Here is a 20,324-nt window from a genome sequence, read left to right as displayed (position 1 = left end):
TGCAGGGGATGGTTGCGGCATGCACGGCGATTCTTCCCCCAAGCAAGGGAGAACATTAGATGCGATGTTGACGTAAATCTGTGTCCAGACAGACGTGAGCGCGAGGATGAGCAGGAGAGTGAGGATGAACTCCAGCTTTGAACTCCAGCTTTGCTTTACTTTCCTACTGTATGTTTTGTTACAGTAGTGTAGGCTATACTTAATTTTATTTTTTATGTGCTTTATGTTTGACACTATTTTTTGCTGTACACATTTTCTGTTTCTGTTTTGCAATTACTGTAATAATTTCCATGGCAGTATAAGTGCAATACAGTATGTGATGTGAAACCTTGTTGGCTCCTCTTGAATTAATCTTTTTTTCTGTTTGATACACATAGTATTCTGGAAAGAAAACATCGACTACAGTTACCATTCAGTGTCAAAGGACTAAGCCAAGATTGAAATGTGCACATGAGGGATATTTATATGGTCCACTGCCATACTGACAAAACATCTAAACATTTTGACCTGAAGTGTTTAAACAATGACGAAGGGACTTTTCATTTTGGGGGCACTGACTATTTGTATGAGAAAAGGAATTCGTTTTGACTGATGAGTTGTCTGTTTTGGGAGAGATATGACCTTTTGCAGGTGTGCCATAGTGTTTTGCGAAACCATCTAGGTTATTTTGGCAAATGTATTTAAAGCTTTGAGAATGTCCTTTTTTTTTCTCGAGAGATGAGCCACAGCAATCGAGAAGGAAGTTTTCATTTTGGGGGCACTGACTATTTTTATGAGAAAATGATTTGGGTTTGAAGCTTGAGTTAACTGTTTTGGGTGAGATATGATCTTTTGAAGGTGATCTATGTAGTTGTGCTGAACTATATAGGCTATTTTACCAAATGCACTAAGAGCTTTAAGAATGTAATTTCTGTTTCAAGAATTGAGCCAAAGCAATGGAGAAAAACTGTAACAGGGGCTCAAACTCAGGCATCCTGGTTTGTTGTAGGTCTGTTTACTTGTTACACAATGCTGCCCTCTACTGGTCCTAAGAATGACATGCATTTAATACTGAAGCATGATTTTTAAAAAGGGCCTTCAAAATAAAACCAGGTTCCAGTTGGCTGGCATGACGACGTGCTTTAGAGATTTAGAGATTTATTTATACATTAATATAAATACATAAAATGCAAAACGAAGGTGCACTTATAGACACAAGCACAAAGATGGCTTTTACTGTAATCATTCAAAGTCATTGTTTAAAATAATATCTTTTATTATTTTCAACAATACAATTAACTGTAGGAACATGTAAAAAATATCTTCATTGTGGAGCATATTCAAAATATTAACAACAGCCCAAAGCAAATGCATCGTATCACATTCATGAACAACATCAACCATGCCATCAGTAAATAAACAGAATAAATAAACAATAAAATTGAATTTGACTCGGGTCAGATTTGAGGATTACTCAGCAGCAATCAACGATTTCATGCCGGATACAATTCACTGCGCTCTTAGAGCGGTTTTAGCTGATGGCGTCATTGCACCAGCGTAGTGCTCGGCCTCCAGTTCCACCTCAGCTGAACCCCATCAGCGCTGTCAACACTGTAGTTTGCATTAGTAGTGCTATTAGCTGTGAGCCGCCAGCTCATCCATCGCCATGTTGAGGGCCGTGAGGAGGGAATAGAAATGCTCTAAATCTCCTATTCAACACCTATAAAGTGTTGGTTATGTTGAGAAACTAGCAAGAAAATGAATTTTAAATTACCCAACACTGTTACCAAGTATTTTACACTCAAAGTAGCGAGGAGCACAAACTCCAAAATAACAAGATCTCGTGAGAAAGTAGGCAAGTCGGCAACACTGACAGCCGCTCCCATGTCGGCCTGCCACCAAAGCCACTCTTTACCATCCCTAGCTTTAATGCATTGATACACACATATTTATAATATGTAATACGTCCCACAATTATAAGCTTTATGCAGTAAAGTACAAGACTAATTTAAGCACAACAAGTATGAAGCAACAGCAAAAGCAGAAAATGAGGTGCGATCAGGACAAATAGTTACAAAACAAATAATTTTCTGAACTCTTCCCCTTTAATCTGGTAACTCTGGCAACGCTTCATCTTCATACAAGTCCTCCAACTCCTCTCTGCTCCCCTCTTTGCTGATTTTCCTGTGGGGCGACAAATGCTCAATCATGTTGTTGAAGGGGCTAAATGAGATTGCAGTTGTTGTTGTTGATGATGATGATGATGAGGAGGAGGAGGAGGATGATGACGAGGATGATGACGACGTGGAGAAGTCAGGGTTAGGGGGTGTGGGGTGGGGGTTGAGCGTGTCTCTCTCTGAACAAAGTTGAACAAACAACTCATGTGTCAGGCATGAGGCATTCAAGCTCAACCTTTCATAACATTTACCTCAAGGAAGGATGAAGCTGAGGCGAAGCCCCCAATAAGTCCCAAGAGTCACTGCAAGAAGTAGATGTAACGTAAGAGGCCAGAATGTAGACTGTTCGTTTGCAAATCAGTTATTGGTGAACACAGGTTGTATTGTAGCAGGACTGTGAACGTTTTAAACATATTCTCTTTTTGGCCAAGAGTCAGATGAGAAGATTGATTCCACTCATGTCTGAAGAGCACACGGGAAGCTGTGTAGCTTAGCTTAGCATAAATACTGTAAACTGGGGGAAATAGCTCGCTTCACTTCAAGCCTGCCTGCTTGCCTCTCTAATCAAACTAAAACACTTCTTCAAGCCAACTGTAGCGCTAGACTGCACGGTTCAAATATTGATAATTGATTATAGCATCTGTTATAGTATTCAGGTCCTCAAATACAGTTTCAAGTGTTGTCCATCAACAAAAAGCTGTTGTCTGAGATGTCAACATTTACATCTCACATGATCTCCACATATGTCACATGGGTGGGACACTGCAGTGCTGGAGCATCGGTGGTGGTGGTGCCTGAGTAAGCGTGAAGGAGGATGCAGTTGCAGCTCCACATCTCTTTGGATGGAGGTGTAATTAGCTGTGACAGCGGCCCCCCACAGACAGGCTTGTTGGTGGGAAACAAGCATCGCAGCCATTACTGCTGCCGCGTGGGCTTCCATTGAGCTCATCAGGAAAGGACTAATGATTTTATCTGCCTCAGTGTGCTGCTAATTTCAGGAGCGAAGCAAAACAAATACAGTGCAAGAGCTAGTCAGCGTTCACAGAAAAAACATTGTAGATATCCCAGTTGATCTAATATGTTTGTTTCTACATGTTAGAGACACACTTTGCATGTAACTGATCCAAGCATCTGCTCGCTGCTTTGTTTCGTCAGAAGTCTAATCCCAGCAACCGCAGAGCTGCGCGTCTGGCAGAGCAGAGCGGGCAGGATTTGCAGAGTAGGCCACTTACGTAAGAAGACCTCCAGGGGCAGACATGGACCTCTCCGGACGTCTGCTCAGACACTCAAAGGGATTACTGAAAGACCGCTTCCTCAGCATGGACTTCACCAGAATCTGCAGCGGACACCAGAGAGAGAGAGAGTAGCAGTAAAAAGTTTAAAACACAAAATATTTTCATAGTTAAGTTAAAACAACATTTGTAAATGTGTCTGGGGGGAATTATGCTTCAGTTGTAATACTATAATACCATCAACCTTCCTCCTAAACTGCCATATTGCAATTTCACACTGTTAAAAAGGCAACATGATCAACTAAATGGCTTTTAGTTTCCTCCCATTGTCTGTTATGTCAACATCTTGAGATATGAGTGCAAGAGTTCTGTAGATGTACATGGGTTTCATATAAGTGAATTATGTATATAAGTCTTTGACTAAAGAGGAAACGACACACACGCATATACACTACCGTTCAAAAGTTTGGGATCACCCAGACAATTTCGTGTCTTCCATGAAAAATCACACTTCTATTTCTCAAATGAATATAAAATATAGTCAAGACATTGACAAGGTTAGAAATAATGATTAATATTTGAAGTATTAATTTTGTTCTACAAACTTCAAGCTCAAAGGAAGGCCAGTTGTATCGCTTATATCACCAGCATAACTGTTTTCAGCTGTGCTAACATAATTGCACGGGTTTTCTAATCAGACATTAGTCTTCTAAGGCGATTAGCAAACACAATGTACCATTAGAACACTGGAGTGATCGTTGCTGTAAAAGGGCCTCTATACACCTATGGAGATATTTCATTAGAAACCAGACACTTCCACCTAGAATAGTCATTTACCACATTAACAATGTAGAGAATGTATTTCTGATTAATTTAATGTTATCTTTATTGAAAAAACTGTGCTTTTCTTTGAAAAATAAAGTCATTTCTAAGTGATCCCAAACTTTTGAACGGTAGTGTATATATTTCAACGGAAATATTCAAACCAGCAGCCAACGTTGGTCATTAAAGTGTTAAATAGTGTCCAGAGGAGGAGCGAGGTGCAACTCACCACAGTGGAAAGACTCGGGATGAGTGTGACGCTGTTCTGCACGTCCTCCTCAGTGATCTCCACCGCTGTGCAGTGCTCCTCCTCAAGAGGAAGCGGGTCGGAGCCGTTCTCCGTCACCCACACATGGAGCTGTAACAACACAACAGCATTATGAAAAAGCTACACAAATTGATCGTGAACACATATTGTCCCTTGTGCAATATGAGACAGATGTGGTCATTTTTCTTTAACGATCACCTTAATCTCAGGAATGGTGATTCTTGTTTTAGATTTTTTTATCCAGCATCCTCTCAATGAGCTCCTTCAATCCGTTACTTATTAATGGTCTGTGAAAAAAAGTACATTATTTTACAGATAAATATGTTTTTGACAATGGATGCAGATACAACACCAGCTCAGGGGTTACGCAACATGAAGGGACAGAAAAAGTTGGATAAACCAATTTTTTGTCAATGAAGTACAACATTTTTCAAAAGCAACACGTAAACAAAGAGGGGGAGGAGAGACTGCTCTTCCTGCTCGGTGAGACAGGAAGAGGGAGGGCCTTCTGATGAGGATTGGATGCCACTGATTGGATTGGAAGAGTTCGCTGATTGTGAGCTTCCAGCGAGAGGAGCCAGGTACACGGACACGACACACATCATAACATCACTTTTTCCTCCTGGAACGTGACTAAAAGGAACAAAGTTGAATGAAGAGTTGAACAGATCTTTTTTAAACAAGACTTTTATTGTCAAACACTGGTGGATCTATTGCTATTATTTGCAACATTGCATAGCAATCATGTCGGGAATGGAACCAGCTTTTAGGTCCACCTGTGCTATGGAAAGTCAAAATGTCAGCAGTGAAGATCATATGTGTGTCGGATTAAATTGGGAAGGATAGAGAAACTATTGCATCCACAGGCTTGACAATTCTTTCTGAGGACAACAAGTATATGTTACAGTGGCTTTTTTCATCATAAGACAAAATCAGTGATTAGAGGATAAAAACTGCCGGTGTGTTTGTTGCTTTTATCACAATTACCAATATCTCTCTTCCTAGAACACATGATCCGCTCCCCTTTTCTCTCCAATTTTTCTCACACCACCAAACACATCACTTGTTGTCTTTCTGTTCTGTGTTGTTGATTGTTGTTTGTTTGTCATGTCAAATGTTGCACCAAAAAAAAAATTCCTCGTTCGTTTAACATTTCATTCAATAAAACTGTTTCTGATTCTGATTCTGAGAAAAAACAGCTAGTTCATAAAGTTGAATATTCCCATCTACTTAAACACCTTGACAGAGTTTTGATTGCAGTTGTTGTTGTTGTTGTTGTAGTTGTTTTACAGTAGTCTTGAACCCATACTGATGTTATATTGTAGCTACATGCCAGTTAGCCCATCTGCTATTGAAATGCTTTGAATGTGGGCTTACGTCTCTGGAAACTCGACAGGTTTGTTCTTGATCTTGGTGTGCAGAGAGATGATGTTTTTGTCATAAAAAGGGCACTGGAACAGGCAAAACAAAGTGCAATGATTAAACATTTCAAACCAAATGTCAGACTGGCTTTTTGTTCGATATGCTGTGAGCTTTCTTACCTTCCCAAAGACAAAACAGGAGAGTGTGACTCCCATCGCCCATATGTCTAATGCCTGGTCAACAAACAGTAATTATGTCAGAACTGAAAAGCTTTCAGGAGGCCATTGGACCTTTTTCAAACATCATTGCTCACCAAATTAAACACAGTGTGACACATCTAAAACAAAATGTGATCCAGTGGCTTCCATTGTCTGTTTTCCAGGAGGCCAACAGGAGAAGTTTCTTTCTCACCTTCCCGCTGAAGCTATGCTCGTGTTCGGTCATCATCTCGGGGGCCATGAAGGCCGGCGTCCCCTCCGTGCTCGACAGGAGGGCGTCCGTCCCCTCAAACTCGTTGCTCACACCATAGTCTGCGATCTCGACGTGGCCATCGTCCCCCAGCAGCAGGTTGGAGGGCTTGATGTCCCTGTGGATGATCTTGTGGAAGTGCACTGGACAATAAAGAGGAGAGCATGTTGATTGTCAGATAAACAGCTCGATGGTCATTTTAGAACAGCTACAAGAAACTGTGGTGCATTGTGGGTGGAGATGTCTCCTGATATCATTACAATGTCAATGACAAGCGGTTGTCTTCTAAATTGAATACAAAATACCAGTGAAATACACTACCGTTCAAAATGTTGGGGTCACTTAGAAATGTCTTTATTTTTCAAAGAAAAGCACTGTTTTTTCAATAAAGATAACATTAATCAAAAATACACACTATACATTGTTAATGTGGTAAATGACTATTCTAGGTGGAAACGTCTGGTTTCTAATGAAATATCTCCATAGGTGTATAGAGGCCCATTTCCATCAACTATCACTCCAGTGTTCTAATGGTACATTGTGTTTGCTAATCGCCTTAGAAGACTAATATCTGATTAAAAACCCTTGTGCAATTATGTTAGCACAGCTGAAAACAGTTATGCTGGTGATATAAGCTATACAACTGGCCTTCCTTTGAGCTTGAAGTTTGAAGAACAAAATGAATACTTCAAATATTAATCATTATTTCTAACCTTGTCAATGTCTTGACTATATTTTCTATTCAATTTTCAATTCATTTGATAAATAAAAGTGAGTTTTCATGGAAGACACAAAATTGTCTGGATGACCCCAAACTTTTGAACGGTAGTGTAAATTGAATACCTTTTCTTGAACAGTAGGCTAACTGTGTGCAAGGTGTCCTGAATATCAGCTACATAAAGCAGGGAAAACGTCATCTGTTATTACAATTGTTTTATAAATTTATTGGAGCACAGCTTTTTAAGTGGAGAGGAAACAGTACCTTCAGCTTGTGGGACATTTTCAGAGGACCTTAACCTAGAAAGGCTGAGTGTGTAAAATTAGCTATTAAAAAGCAAAGTTTTCAACATGTTTTGACTGCGATTCATCAATCTGTGAATTTACAGTATTCTATTCCCAGGACGACGTCTCTGAAGTAAAAGCGAGCCTGCTCCTCTGTGAACGGGTCGTCTGTCGGCACCTCCATCACCGGGCTGACCAACACAAGAGGTGGAGAGAAGACGGACAGAGTAAATACATATATTATATCTTATGGGACAATTTAAAAGCCCAAACGTAAATGCACAAAACATACCCCTTTGTCATCAAATCGAAGGCTTGAGGACAAATAATCAGAATTGAATGATTCCCTAATTTTATATAAACATACAAGTAGTTACATTAAATAACTGTAGAACACATAAATTAGTCCGTACCCATATGAAGTCCATCTTCATCAATGTCATCAAGCACCTGCAACACATGTGAAACGGTATATTGTGAACCGTTTTATTCAAATCTATGTCTCGTAAATAATGTAATACTGTGTAGGTTTCAAATGTCCTACATCACCAGTGACACACACACACACACACGGTATGTTGTGATTAGAGCCGTTCTCACACCACCATCAACCCGAGCAGAGACCTAGTTATCGGCAGTATTTATGAACACCGGTGGGGGGGTGCTTTAGGTGGAACTGTAGAAGACTTCAATCCCAAAGTTCTTTCATTGGACCCTTAAACTATAATCAGTTTTCTTCCAGACATCAGGTGAAACATGCTGTAACGTGAATGCAGGATATGTGCATCATGTGAGTCTTCTGACTGACCTCCACCAGTTTAACAACATTATGATGGTCCAGTTTCTTGAGGATGGCGATCTCTTTGTATATCTTCTCCAGAGGAAACGCAGCGCTTGATCCTTGAGGAGGATGGCGGCCTGAAATGACATATCAAAACATCTCACCAGCAACATGAAGGAATGGTGAAAACTCATGAGACTGTTGTTAGAGATGGAGGTTTTCACTCACGCAGAAATCCACACTGCTTCATCAGCCTCTTCTTTGAAACCACTTTCATCGCCTTAAAGAAATGAGTTAACATCTAAATATGTTGAACAACTGGCAAGTAAACACTTACTATACCGCAAAAGCACAATGCGTAAGCTTCAACTCACGTAGTACTGCTCAGAATCTTCATTATACGCTAATTTGACCACTCCATATGAACCCTAGAGTTGAATAAGAAAGGTAAACAGCTGTTTACGTCATGTGTCATCACTTCTGTTTCACCCTGCTCATTGGGTGACGATGTGCAACACTTTTTAATCACCTTTCCAATCTCGTTCTTCAACGTATACTGGTTGAGCTGAACATAATCCTGCAGAAGAAAAAAATTAAATAGAATTCAAACTGTAAAATATATCATAAAATTAAAATGCTAAATAAAGTGAAACATGTATTTCTGTAGTTCAAGCATCCTAACATCAGCATCTGTGATGGACACGCGTTTGGTCTCGATGGTGGCATGTCGGGGCATGCGGCTCCCTCTCTCTTGCAGGGACATCTTCCTGTCCGAGACCCTGGTGGCCCTCGGACCACCGGACTTGTCGCCATTCGGTGGGGTTGTGCGGTTGGCAGCCACGTGCATGGCCGCCACCAAGTCGGCCAGCTCGCCGTGGTGCTCCGAGTCCTGCTCTGTCTTGCAGACTGTGTCGGCGCTCATGGCGGTCAGTCCTCGTTCGCTCACAGCTGAACGTGCCAGAGTGAAAACCACCAGAGGAGGCATTGCTGCGCTGTGAGCTGTGGGGGCAGATAAACACGGCTGTATCATACAGGGGCGTTTGCTGAGGTTTTAAACTTGGTTGACCAAGCTGACTTGCCTTTTGTTAATTTTTGTTATGTAGGAACTCCACAATCTCAAGCCTGAGAGTCACCGAACAGCAACCTTTTTTATTCAAGAAACCAAATTGTAATTTGCTCCTTGTTTGTGGTCTGGGAGAGACTTTCTGACAGAACAGTGATGTTCAACAGCAGACTGATATCTATCGCTCGCAGACAAGTATAAAGTCTGCAGGCTTTAGGTACTCAAGTGATGACACTTTAGTCAGCATCATTTGGGCTAGAAGACTATAGTTTGGAAATGAAATAAATCTGAGGCTGTCAAGTCAGAGAGAAGTGAGCTTAGCAGACCTCCAACTGCTCCTCATCTCTGCTTGAGGCGAGCGAATTAAGGCTCCAATAAGACAACATTTCTGATTTGGCAACATTGATTTCATTCACCTTTTAAAGTCTGAAAAATGCTAAAGGAGTGCAACGCTAAACGGGTGGAATACTCCTTTAAGAAAGTGGTTGGAAAATGTGAAAAGTTCACTTAGTAGTTTATTCTTTTTTTTGTATTTTAACATTTCATGAGAACTAAAAGCTTCTCTGAAAGCACACACACACACACACACACACACACACACACTCCTTGTGTTTGACTCAAGCCTAAGATAAGAATTAAAGAAATATAAATCTCTACCTCTGACAACAGTCTAGCAGCAACTTCTTAAGAGAGCGATTTCCTGTCACTGAAATACAGTTCAGAGAACTGAAAAGCTTCTTATGTAAACAGCTTTAACAGGAACATGCATGTTACTTACACAACCCTTATACCAGTAACTGTTATAGTACGTAAACACATGTTTTTGAAGAAAACATGTGTTTACAACATGTACAACTATAACACATTTAAATAGAAATGATGAACAAGAAGTAATTGCATGCAACGAAAGCCTGAAACTCACCCGAATCCCCTCCAACACCAATAAAGACAATAATATAATATTGTGCTAGACAGGCACGTGCACAGACATTTTGGGGGGCAGGTGCTCAAACCAAAAAAAAGGGCACCCAATGCCAAAAAAAATTCTGACAGAGTTGAAGCATAAGCAGCAATACACTGATGATGCTGTCCTCAACCTGCGTTTCCTCTGGGCAGCATCAGACCGCTAGCTTACATTTTCTTTATGAATAAAGATGAATTATTATATAGCAACAACAGTACAAGCATTCTGATTGGCTAATGGGTCGTCATGCCAGCCACGTATTGCCCTCCTCGCTGGTCTGATACGGATCCGTACTGCCCTCTGACGTCATTTTCAAAATGAGCGATATTGATAGACATCAACAGCCAAGAGCAGTGGTCCTCAAACTAAGGCCCGCGGGCCGGATACGTCCCGCCTCCACATTTGGCCCGGCCCTCTGAACAAGAGAGGCCTTATGATTTTTTTTCAGTCTGGCCACGCAAATCCTAGACAAGCCCCTGTTGAATAGAACGGAATAAGAATTCTCTCTCTCTCTCTTTTCTCTCTCTTCTCTCTCTCCCTTCTCTCTCTTCTCTTCTCCCTCTCTCTATTCTCTAAACATAACTAACGTCAGTAAACAGCTGGACGAGGCTATGAAATCACGGAGTTTTTGTTTGTTTGTGTTTTTAGGAACCGTCGGACCAGTTGTGACGTCATGTTTTCAGCAGCGCTAATGTTGTGGTTGATTTATCACAAAACAACGTCAGGGGACAAACACCGTCATGACCTGTGTGTCTGGTGCTGCGGGTCAGAGGAGAAGGAGGTGCAGCCCTTCGGTGGCGCGAGGAGCACTGCGCGGAGGAGGAAGTGGAGGAGGAGGAGGAGGAGGGGGGGGGGCTCGTGAGCGCCGCGGAGCGGGTCTAGGCGAAATTCTCACAAGAACTCAAATAAATGCCCCGTCGGATATTAAAACACATTTGGGGGGACTTGATAACAGAGAGAGTAACGTTTATTCTTAAATACGGATGAATAAAAAAAATGTGTCTCCAGCAAAAAGGGCACTTTACTCATCCAGGGCAAAGGGGCTGGTGCTTGAGCACCACTAGGGCTCTATCTGTGCACGTGCCTGGTGCTAGATCAAATATGAGGTGACTTATTTGATGTACTCACACGGTGGAGGTGTCCTGAGTGTCACAGCGCAGGACTTTCCCTGACAAGAAGCAATGCTCGTCTTTAAAAGGATTAACCGAGGCGACATTAAGCTGAGGCAACGTGATTCTGAGGCGTGCACGTGCACGTTGTCCCAACGTGACACACACATGTCCACATCCTAACAGACACAATGCAGGGCTCTCAAGTGTCACGCATTGAGCGTGAGACTCACGCATTTCGGTCTTAAGTGACGCACTCCCGCCACACATCGTATTTCTCACGCTGAAAAAAACTCTCGGCTATTTCATGTTTTAATGTGCCGCAGCGCGCAAACATGAGCTGGCCGCGCTGCCCTCACCATAGAGGAATCAAGCGCTCCCCTGGTAAGATTTAGTCCAGCAACCAATGGGGGGGGGGGGGGGGGGGGGGGTGCTGATGGAAATGTCACTCTTGCCTGTCTTCAAAACTTGAGAGCCCTGCACAATGCATGCGGCAAAACTGTGTTTTAAATGATTAGTGACAGCTTACAAGTCCAGGAAATGACACTGCGGCAATGTCATTGATTATTTCAATATATTAATTGATCATGTTAATTAAGCAAAATAAACAGAAATTTAAGGTGACTTGAAATATCAACACGACTATTGTCATCGTCACTTTCTCATAAAGTCCCGTTTAGCGCCATTCGTATTTTGCATCAGTGCGGGTTCTGGGCGTGGAGCTTTCCGACAGTCCGTCGCCCTTGAACGCATCATCACCTGCTCACACAGCGCCCCCGCAGGAAGCACAGGGAACTAACAGGTGCCAAACTATTGGTGAAGAGAAGGGCATCCAGCGTGGAGGAGTCGTCATGTCTCTGCCGGCGCAGTTCGCCCCTCTGAGGACCAGAGAGCTGCGGGAGATGCTGGAAGATGACGAGAAAATAAATCACACCATCCGGTGCAGTGAGAAGGTGAGTAACTGTTCACCAAACGAAATGTCTTACGCCCGCACAAAACATTTGGATTGCAGATTGTTTCTTGATACATTATGGAGAGTACATTACTCCACTAGGTAGGAGATACAATTAACCCTTCAATATTGTGTGTTAACTATTGGTTGTCATAGTTTCAGGGGCTGCAGAGGGCTGCAGAGGAGATGCACGTTTCTAATAAAGAAATTGCCAAAATCTGTCTATCTCGAAAACCTAAATTTAGAGACACTAAATTATTACTTGCAATGAAGTTCAAGCAGCTGGAAAACCTCAGAAGCATCATCCAGGCCAAACAAGAACAACTCAGTGAGTTTGCGTTTCTTTTTCTCATATTTAATGTTTTAATCTGGCTGAATGTCAAATGCTGTTTGCTTATTTAGTTTTTGCAGCAGAAAGATATAGTGTTCATGATGCTCGGTGGAGTCTCCTGCAAAAGATAAATCATGCAGAGCAGGAGTGTGAGGTAAGTGTGTTCAGTTTGATTTGCGCATGTCCATCCATCTGGCTGTATTTGCTGTCATACAAGTGTAAAATAAAGTTAATATCCAATGAACATGTTTCACATAGTTTCAACACACAGCAGATAATGAGATGGTGCTTAGAACATTATTTTAAATACCTTTTTATTGTAAATCGCTAAGTTCTGCAGCAAATTATTACAGGTAGGCTTACTCTCTTCTAACACACGTTACATAATGATATGAACTGTGTCCAATATATGAGACCAGGGTGCGCGACTCTATGTACAATGACATGAGAGGTCAAATATTATAATATATAAAATGCAAGTAATCTGGCTACATTTGTGTGGTATATGATATACAGTGTACATATATAGGCCTGTAGTCTTACACCCACTAAGGCTGTAACACAGCACCACCTCTTATTGAAAAGGCCTGGGGAACAAGGCAGCGTTGAAGACAACAGAAATGTCAGAGCTGTTGGAGAAACAGCTGGTGACAGGAAACATAAGCAGACAAATAACACCTGTTGGTTAGAAACACAATATTTCAGGCTTGTTCAGAAGCAAAGGAGAGGTGTAATCTTGTGCAACATAATACCCACTGTGTGCGTGTGTGTCAATAATGAGATGCTTCCCCCAACAGATGCTGTTTCAGAGGTTTGCAGAGGGGAAGACGCCGTTGGCAGAGTTCCTGGATTCTTTTCTCAGCTCGCTGAAACTCCAACACATCAGGATGGCCCTGGTGAAGAAACTCCACGAAGTTGTTGAACTGAGAGCAACACAAAGGCTCGGTGAGCCTGAGCCTTTCTCTGCAGAGGAGATAGGCACCGCCTGCCTCCCGCTCTGCGGCCTGAACACAGCTGTGGTCGTACCGGCCTGCTGCCACCCTCCAGTCCTGCTGCCCTGTGGCGCCCACGCAAACACGCTTCACCGTCTACAGTATTTACCATTTTGTCTCGAGTCCCTACGACCAGGAGCGCTCGGACGGGGCCCCAAATGGCCGGTGAAACCTGTCCGTCTTCAGCCTCTGGAGGTGCAGCAGAGGAGGCATCGACAAGCACCGCCGTGAAGTGGAATCCAGTCTCAAAATCCAGTTTGTGTTTCCTTAACGTTGGCAGAGGGAGAAAAGTTACAGGGACGAGGTTCCGTCGCACCAAGAATCAGATTTGGGCTTTATTCTAATTAACCATTTGACATTTCTTATGTCATAAGTCATAACTTTACTATTTTATTAACGCTTGTTTGTGGTAAGACAAACATTGATAAGAAGTGATGAGAAGTTTGGCATATAGAAAATTATTGTTATATCAAACTCTCAAACTCAGGTAATGTAATGGAAAGTGTATCCAAAAAGCGTTGGGTATGGACAATGGATGGATTTAATACATATAGAGGAAGTTATACTTTAAAAGTTATATTTGTCATAACAATACGTTGAGACCAAATGTTTAGTAGTTGCATGTCATTAGCTCCTGTTCTTGGAGCAGAGTGAGTTATGAGAAAGCACACAGAGCTTTAGATGTTTACGTGAGTATCTATAAGATTTAAATAAACAAGTCAGCCTTTTTAGAATTGTTTGGCAAGTATACAATATAGTCTCATACTTTTGACTATCCCAATCTCAGTCACTGTGGTATCTTTTATCCAATTGTCCATTTTCAGATACTTTATTAAAATACTAAAGTTTAGATTATTAATCCTTCCGAATGTTCCCTCTAAAATGATCCACGACAATATAAATCCTGGTGGGCAGTTCCAAGTTCACTCAGTGACTGCATATTATTAATAATCTGAAGCTCAAACCACTTTAGGACTAATTCCGTGATCAAATACTTTAAAATGTCCACTTTCCGTGAAGGATTTCTTACCAAAGTCTTCACCCCACGGAGAAAGATTATGAATACGTCATTGACTGTAACACTGTGGCACCCAACATATCAATAAACATGTGGTCACTCATCTTTATGATAGATTATTGACAGACAGACTGAAAGCAAATGTGCAGCATCATATCTGGTAAGAAAAAATGAGTGTTTCCTCGATCAGAAAAAAGTTGGTCACTGTTGGCTCAGCGAAGTTGAACTGCTCGCAGACACTCGATATCTCTGATCGTCTGTGTGCAGAGACTCCTGCCAAGGTCAGCAGAGGAGCAATCAACTGGTCTTAAACGCTCGCAGCTCGCCATACTACCTCCGCCATGGAGAAGCCTCACTGGCACTACAGGAGCTGATCAGCAAGGTGGAGCGTGTTCAGAGGCTTTTGTTGCACCACAGACTTCAGTTACACCTTTGTCAGCGGCTTCTTTTGTCCCACAAGATTCAAATTGGCCAATCTTCTTGTCCGTCAGCTGCCTTTGTTGTGCTTCTCGCCTCTTTCACCTCCGTGTCTCTGCATTGTTCGATGGAATAACCAGTTATTTCTGCACAGGAATGAGTGAATGTCGAATCAAATTATGACAATTATTAAGACACCCTTCGCTGAAAAGCATACAGTTGTATTATATCCCATATAGCATTTCTGTACACAACAAGCAGCAATGGGCCACACACATAAACAAGCATAAATGGAAACACAGCTGCCATACATTTTTGTATTCTTTTCTGAAAAGCGTTTCACTGGCTGGCTGTATTTACACGTATCACACAGTTGTGTGTGTGTGTGTGTGGGGGGGTATCTTCACATTTAAAGTGGATTATACAGTAGAGTATCTATGACAGCGGCCTGGAGATAGTGCAGGAATAGAGTGACACTAGGTGGGGTTTGTCGTGTATGAAATGTTGGTCAATGTCAGTTTGAAAATTCCCGTTTTGTGATTTAGAGGTCAATTCCATCCCAAACTTAATGTTTAATTTGGCAGTAAAGCCTAAAGAACTGTTCCCCATTCCTAAAATGATTGAATCCACTCGTAGATTAACAGAAAATCAACTCTTCCCAGAAATTCCCTGGTTCCAGCTTCTCAACTGTGAGGATTTGTTGCTCTTATGTGACAGCAAATCTGAATACCATTGAGGTTTGGACTGTTAGTCAGACAAAAGAAGAGACAAATTCCCATTTAAAGACCAACAAATTAAGTGATTCATTGAAAAAAAATGTTTACAGTTAATTGCAACCCTAATTCCTAAACATTTATATAAAAGACTGCATACAAACATTTCACATGGCACTAGATATGAAATACAATACAAATGCAAAAAATAATAAGTTACTGTGCTTTTTTTAACAGTGGGTTAGCCCTGCATCCCCATTCACACCAGACTTCACCCAGTAAATAATTAATGTTCTCAGTTTATATATTTTTAACACTAGTAATGACCCTGTTCAATAAAGGTGTCTCAGTAAACCACGACACAATACAAAGACCCTGCAACTGAAGCAGCTAAATGGAATTGAGCCATCAGCATTTCAGCATTTACACCTGTGCTTTTCCTACTGTGACATGCAAACACGTCCTCAATGGAAAAAGGGAAATTCAAAACATTGTCAGAAACATTGCCTGAGCTATTCTAATGATGTGTGAATTGTGAGTAACAATTCAACGTCTATCATCCTGAGAGTTTTTCGTTCGAGGGTAGTTTCCTCAAAAAGTGTTGTTTATTCCTTGAGAGAGAGAGCACATTGTCTCAGCACGTGCTGCTCGATACAGACAGTTGTGGTGATAGCACATCAGTAACAACACACCGGCTGTCAGACTGCAGCATCTCGGGACTGTTGGAATCTTATGAAAGCTCTCTTAATCTGCTCGTAGCTCATAAACATCACAATGTTCCAGGAACCCAGACGGAGAAACGCGGGAATAAATCTATAAAAACAATGGGATGAATCAGGAGGAAAAAAATGTTATTCACTTTTATGCTTTTCCAAACTCTTTTGGATTTGTGATTGTGACATGCTCGCTTTTGATAACATCACAAATGTGGAGTTTTTTTATTTAATGTAAATGCAAAATATAACTAAAACAGCAGAAAGACCACAACAAAAGAAAAGAAGCGAGTTGTGCAGGTGAGATCGAAGCAATTCCATCTCAATAAGCATTATCCAACAGTAATGTCACCAACACGAGTAAACACACTACATACCCCTTATAGAAAGCTGTGGGTCCCTCTTTCATCAGCATGATTACTGCACAGTTAATAGCGCCGCTGTACTTCCCAGGCATTGAATTCATGATGCGTGTTTTCACCACATCCACCGGAGACACCACGACGGTGGTGCAGAAACCCGCTGCAAAGCCCGCTGTGAAGTGACACGGCATGTTGTCTGTCGGAAACAAAACGTTTAGTTACAAAGGAGAGCCTGAAAAGATGCTGAGGACTCGATTTGACGAGTTTGCGCTTACCTGTCATCACGTTGTACTTCAGGATGTAGTCCTTAATGATGTCGTACGTCACCAGCTCAGAGCAGTTCACGATGGCATTGCGAGTTATGTTTGTCAGACAACCTGGGCATTGAATATCATGTCTCAGATGTATAATTCAGTTCATCTATTATGTTTTTGTTGTTGTTGTTTTTACCAAGTTTTTATTTTTTTTACCAGCTCGCTTTCTTGGATTTGCAATGAAATACTTTTGTTTATGATAATAATAATAATAATAATTACAAAAAAGATTTAAAAAAGAACAAATGATAATAAAAGAACAAATGAAAAATAAATTAAAGAAAGAAAAAAAGGTTAAAGAAATAACTAATGGTAAAAAAAAAAAGGTAAAAAAAAGAATGAACAAATGATTAAAAAAAGACGACATGATAACAAATTCCACCTGCAGGACCGTAAAATGTAAACATGTTCCACCTTTTACAGTTTGTGGATGTCAACCATTGTTGATGGAGAACGGAGTGAGGTGACGCCCTTCATTGGCAGAGAAAGCTGCGTTCTCCTGTCTCCCTTCCAGCGTACCTTTCCAGAGCCCTCTGACGCCCTCATCCCTGGCGATGGTCTTGTAGGCGTCAAACGCGCTGTTGTATCTCTTCACAGTGCCGCTCGTAGGCAAGCGGACCTGAGCCTGGAACCGGATTTTCACCACATCAGTGGGCTGCGCAAAGGCCACCGCCATGGCCCCCGTGGAGCAGCCTGCCAGCAGCCGAGCCCCGATGCCTGCATCTGTGATAGGAGCAAAGACTCTTGGGTTCCTCTGATGCCACAAGCAAGTTTACACATTGGCATACACAGCAGAGACCGGACGAGGGGGATGTTTTCATAACGACAGCGATTAGGTTAGACGCAAAAGTAGAAATGTAGCGGTGGACTTGGCCTTTCAAAACATCTGTTTGAATATTAACATTTTACCTGCAAACAATCAATACAAAATAACAACAAGCCACAGATTTCCCTCATCTATGAAGCTTCATTATAAGCGTTTGCATTATGGATCACCCATGGGGTGTCAGTGATGTAAGACTGCTGCAGGAGAGGAGCACATTATACAGCGACTACTATGTTATTAACTTTCAAACTGGTTGAGCTGGTTCTGAGTTGAGGATGGCACCTGGTCTGCAGATGTCGATCCAGTCAAAAAAAAGATATAGAAAGATAAGGCCTTTGGCATCAGCATACATATTCTCTGAAAGAAAAATGTGTCCTTTCCACTACATCCTGGAGCTGCTTTTCTATGAAAAACTGTATTTTATTTAGCTTTCTATTCATTGCAATTGTCTGTTTTGCAGTTATATTATGAGGATTCTTTTTTCCTCCTACAGTGTAGGTCGTATTTCCTGACATTTGGGGGCAGTGCAGAGGAGATATGAACAGTAGCTCAGCTCTCCTTCACTTCACTCCGTATAATTTGACTCAGTGGAAATGTCAAAAAATCTAAAAATCCCATGCAGCTATCATTGTGTTCTTTTTTGCAGATCAGAAAAAGCCATGATTATAGCTGCAGCTATGAATAGATTATTTGATTAGTCAATCAACTGAAAATTAATCTGAAGCTTGGATAATTTATTTTCTTTCAAGCAAACATGTCAAATATTTGATAGTTCCAACTTGTGAAAAGTGACTGAAATGTAGTGAATTTGATATATTTGGGATTTAACATAAAGATGCTTTATAGACCAATTATTGAGAAAATAAAGGTCAGATTTAAAAGATTAAGTCAAAATGTCAGCTTCATGATCCGAGTGAACCGGTTCACTGACTTGTACAACATCCCATATTTACGCTTGTGCTTTAATGGGAATTGACAAATTCCGATGCTTCATTGCTCGAATGTCTGAAACATTTGGACACCTACTCTCCGACCCGTTGGTGTAGAATTGCTTCATGGTGTCATACAGGCCGATGCGGACTGAGGCGAAGCACGCCTGTCGATGCAGCCCCGCCACCAGTCCATTGTAAAGACTCCGGGGGCCCTCGGTCTTCACAATGGTGAGGATGGTACCGAACACACCTCTGTATTGTATCCTTGAGCCTTCCAGTGAGTGCTTGGATTCACCTTGAATCTAAAGTCACACAAATGCACAACAAAATGTTCAAAGCATTCCCTCACAGGTCAGTGATGATATTTGTAGAAAGTGGCTAGGGTTGCAATAATGACACATGCATTATCTATTATTAGTTTTGTTTCAAATTGGTGTGTTACTTCAATGGGTTGACATGTTTTAATTAATGATCAGACATATAACAAAAACCCAGACATGACATTTGCAGAAAATAGAATCATAACAGTATAATTAATCTATAAAATGTGCAGAAAAAAATATACAGATATTTAAGGAGGATACAAATATCGGCGGGGATTGGTTGGTGTTTGACCTCCGTAGGCCTATTCCAATCTGTGAAACATCAGCGCAGGCGACAGGTGACAGTCCTCACCTGCAGTCTCACTTTGGCTGTGTCCAGGGGGTAAGTGGCCAGTTCGGCCACACAGCCAGCTGTTCCGGCTGAAAAGATCTTGACAGCGACCGTCGGGGACAGATCAGCAGCTCCTCCACCACCAACCATGATTCATGAGCTCAGAGGACAGAGGACTGAACAGAATAAAGCACAATGGAAATAGGTGAAGGTGAATCATCTGTCCTCCATGTCAGATCCAGATGGGCGTGTCGCTGACGTTACAAGCAGCCGACGTAAAGCTTCAGGTCTTAAAAATACAAGTCATTAAAAAATAAATTAAAAAACTCCACATTTCTGCCACTTTTAAACACCCCTACCAGCTTCCGCACACCTCACCGCTCGATGAGCAGACCTGAGGTCCCGCCCCTTCCTGCACCGCAACAAGAAACACGCCCACTTGGTGAAGGTTTGCTTTTGCTGCTTTTAAACCTGTTCCATGCCAGACATCAGTCACTCCAAACAGTGGTCTGTGTGAGTATGCACAGCTTGTTTGCCTCCTCTTTCAAATCCAGTTATACTCTACTACGCTGGACTCATTTGAATGACCTTTTGTGGTATTATTCTAAAATGCACCTGAAAAACCAAACGTACATTCAACTTATTTAGCTGAAAACAGCATTTTAAAACTACCAATATATCCAGTTACACAACCAAGCTGGTGCACAGAGACAAGCCGTGATGTGTTTGCACATGTACAGTAGAGAAGTCATGTGTGAATGTTCCATGCATTCTTGAGTTATGTCACCTTTAACTGAACAGAAACGAAGCACAGGTTCAAACAGTCATGTCATGAATCGTAATGTCACCTGAGGCCTGTTCCAAGAAGAAGGA

General features: G+C 41.6%; 3 protein-coding genes across 4 annotated transcripts; 1 reads left to right on the top strand and 2 right to left on the bottom strand.

The window, feature by feature from the left end:
- Positions 1–1,234: 1,234 nt before the first annotated feature.
- On the bottom strand, positions 1,235–11,595 carry camkk1b (calcium/calmodulin-dependent protein kinase kinase 1, alpha b). Its single transcript, XM_056441941.1, is given in 18 exon segments — positions 1,235–2,163; positions 2,408–2,458; positions 3,389–3,492; positions 4,440–4,568; positions 4,677–4,715; positions 4,717–4,765; positions 5,856–5,929; positions 6,020–6,073; positions 6,252–6,451; positions 7,413–7,501; positions 7,603–7,624; positions 7,724–7,760; positions 8,119–8,228; positions 8,320–8,371; positions 8,466–8,519; positions 8,621–8,668; positions 8,774–9,090; positions 11,247–11,595. Coding segments are annotated over 18 exon segments (1,659 nt in total). The 5' UTR covers positions 11,398–11,595; the 3' UTR covers positions 1,235–2,084.
- A 791-nt stretch (positions 11,596–12,386) lies between these two features.
- On the top strand, positions 12,387–14,623 carry LOC130210398 (vacuolar protein sorting-associated protein 37C-like). Its single transcript, XM_056440638.1, has 3 exons — positions 12,387–12,507; positions 12,582–12,664; positions 13,308–14,623. The coding sequence occupies exons 1-3, from the start codon at positions 12,447–12,449 to the stop codon at positions 13,731–13,733; spliced, it is 570 nt and encodes a 189-aa protein (XP_056296613.1). The 5' UTR covers positions 12,387–12,446; the 3' UTR covers positions 13,734–14,623.
- LOC130210397 (dicarboxylate carrier SLC25A8-like) lies at positions 14,612–20,248 on the bottom strand. Of its 2 annotated transcripts, none has more exons than XM_056440636.1 (6): positions 19,473–20,248; positions 18,892–19,099; positions 17,559–17,762; positions 17,001–17,102; positions 16,741–16,921; positions 14,612–16,463 (listed from the first exon to the last, which is right to left on the bottom strand). In XM_056440636.1, the coding sequence occupies exons 1-6, from the start codon at positions 19,599–19,601 to the stop codon at positions 16,349–16,351; spliced, it is 939 nt and encodes a 312-aa protein (XP_056296611.1). In that variant the 5' UTR covers positions 19,602–20,248; the 3' UTR covers positions 14,612–16,348. The 2 variants fall into 2 exon arrangements, with proteins under 2 accessions (XP_056296611.1, XP_056296612.1); XM_056440637.1 differs by having other exon boundaries at positions 14,612–15,052.
- Between the last annotated feature and the right edge of the window lie 76 nt (positions 20,249–20,324).

Source organism: Pseudoliparis swirei, chromosome 20 (assembly GCF_029220125.1).
Source record: "Pseudoliparis swirei isolate HS2019 ecotype Mariana Trench chromosome 20, NWPU_hadal_v1, whole genome shotgun sequence".
Lineage (NCBI taxonomy): Eukaryota > Metazoa > Chordata > Actinopteri > Perciformes > Liparidae > Pseudoliparis > Pseudoliparis swirei.
The sequence above is the reverse complement of the archived record's forward strand: the minus strand, read 5'-3'. Positions and strand labels throughout refer to the sequence as shown.

Coding starts and splice junctions, on each gene's coding strand:
- LOC130210398 (XM_056440638.1), top strand. CDS start 12,447: ATGAAGTTCAAGCAGCTGGAAAACCTCAGAAGCATCATCCAGGCCAAA. Junction 12,508..12,581: donor GGCCAAACAAGAACAACTCA/GTGAGTTTGCGT, acceptor TTGCTTATTTAG/TTTTTGCAGCAGAAAGATAT. Junction 12,665..13,307: donor ATGCAGAGCAGGAGTGTGAG/GTAAGTGTGTTC, acceptor TTCCCCCAACAG/ATGCTGTTTCAGAGGTTTGC.
- LOC130210397 (XM_056440636.1), bottom strand. CDS start 19,601: ATGGTTGGTGGTGGAGGAGCTGCTGATCTGTCCCCGACGGTCGCTGTC. Junction 19,100..19,472: donor CAGCCAAAGTGAGACTGCAG/GTGAGGACTGTC, acceptor GTGTGACTTTAG/ATTCAAGGTGAATCCAAGCA. Junction 17,103..17,558: donor CGTCAGAGGGCTCTGGAAAG/GTACGCTGGAAG, acceptor TTCAATGCCCAG/GTTGTCTGACAAACATAACT.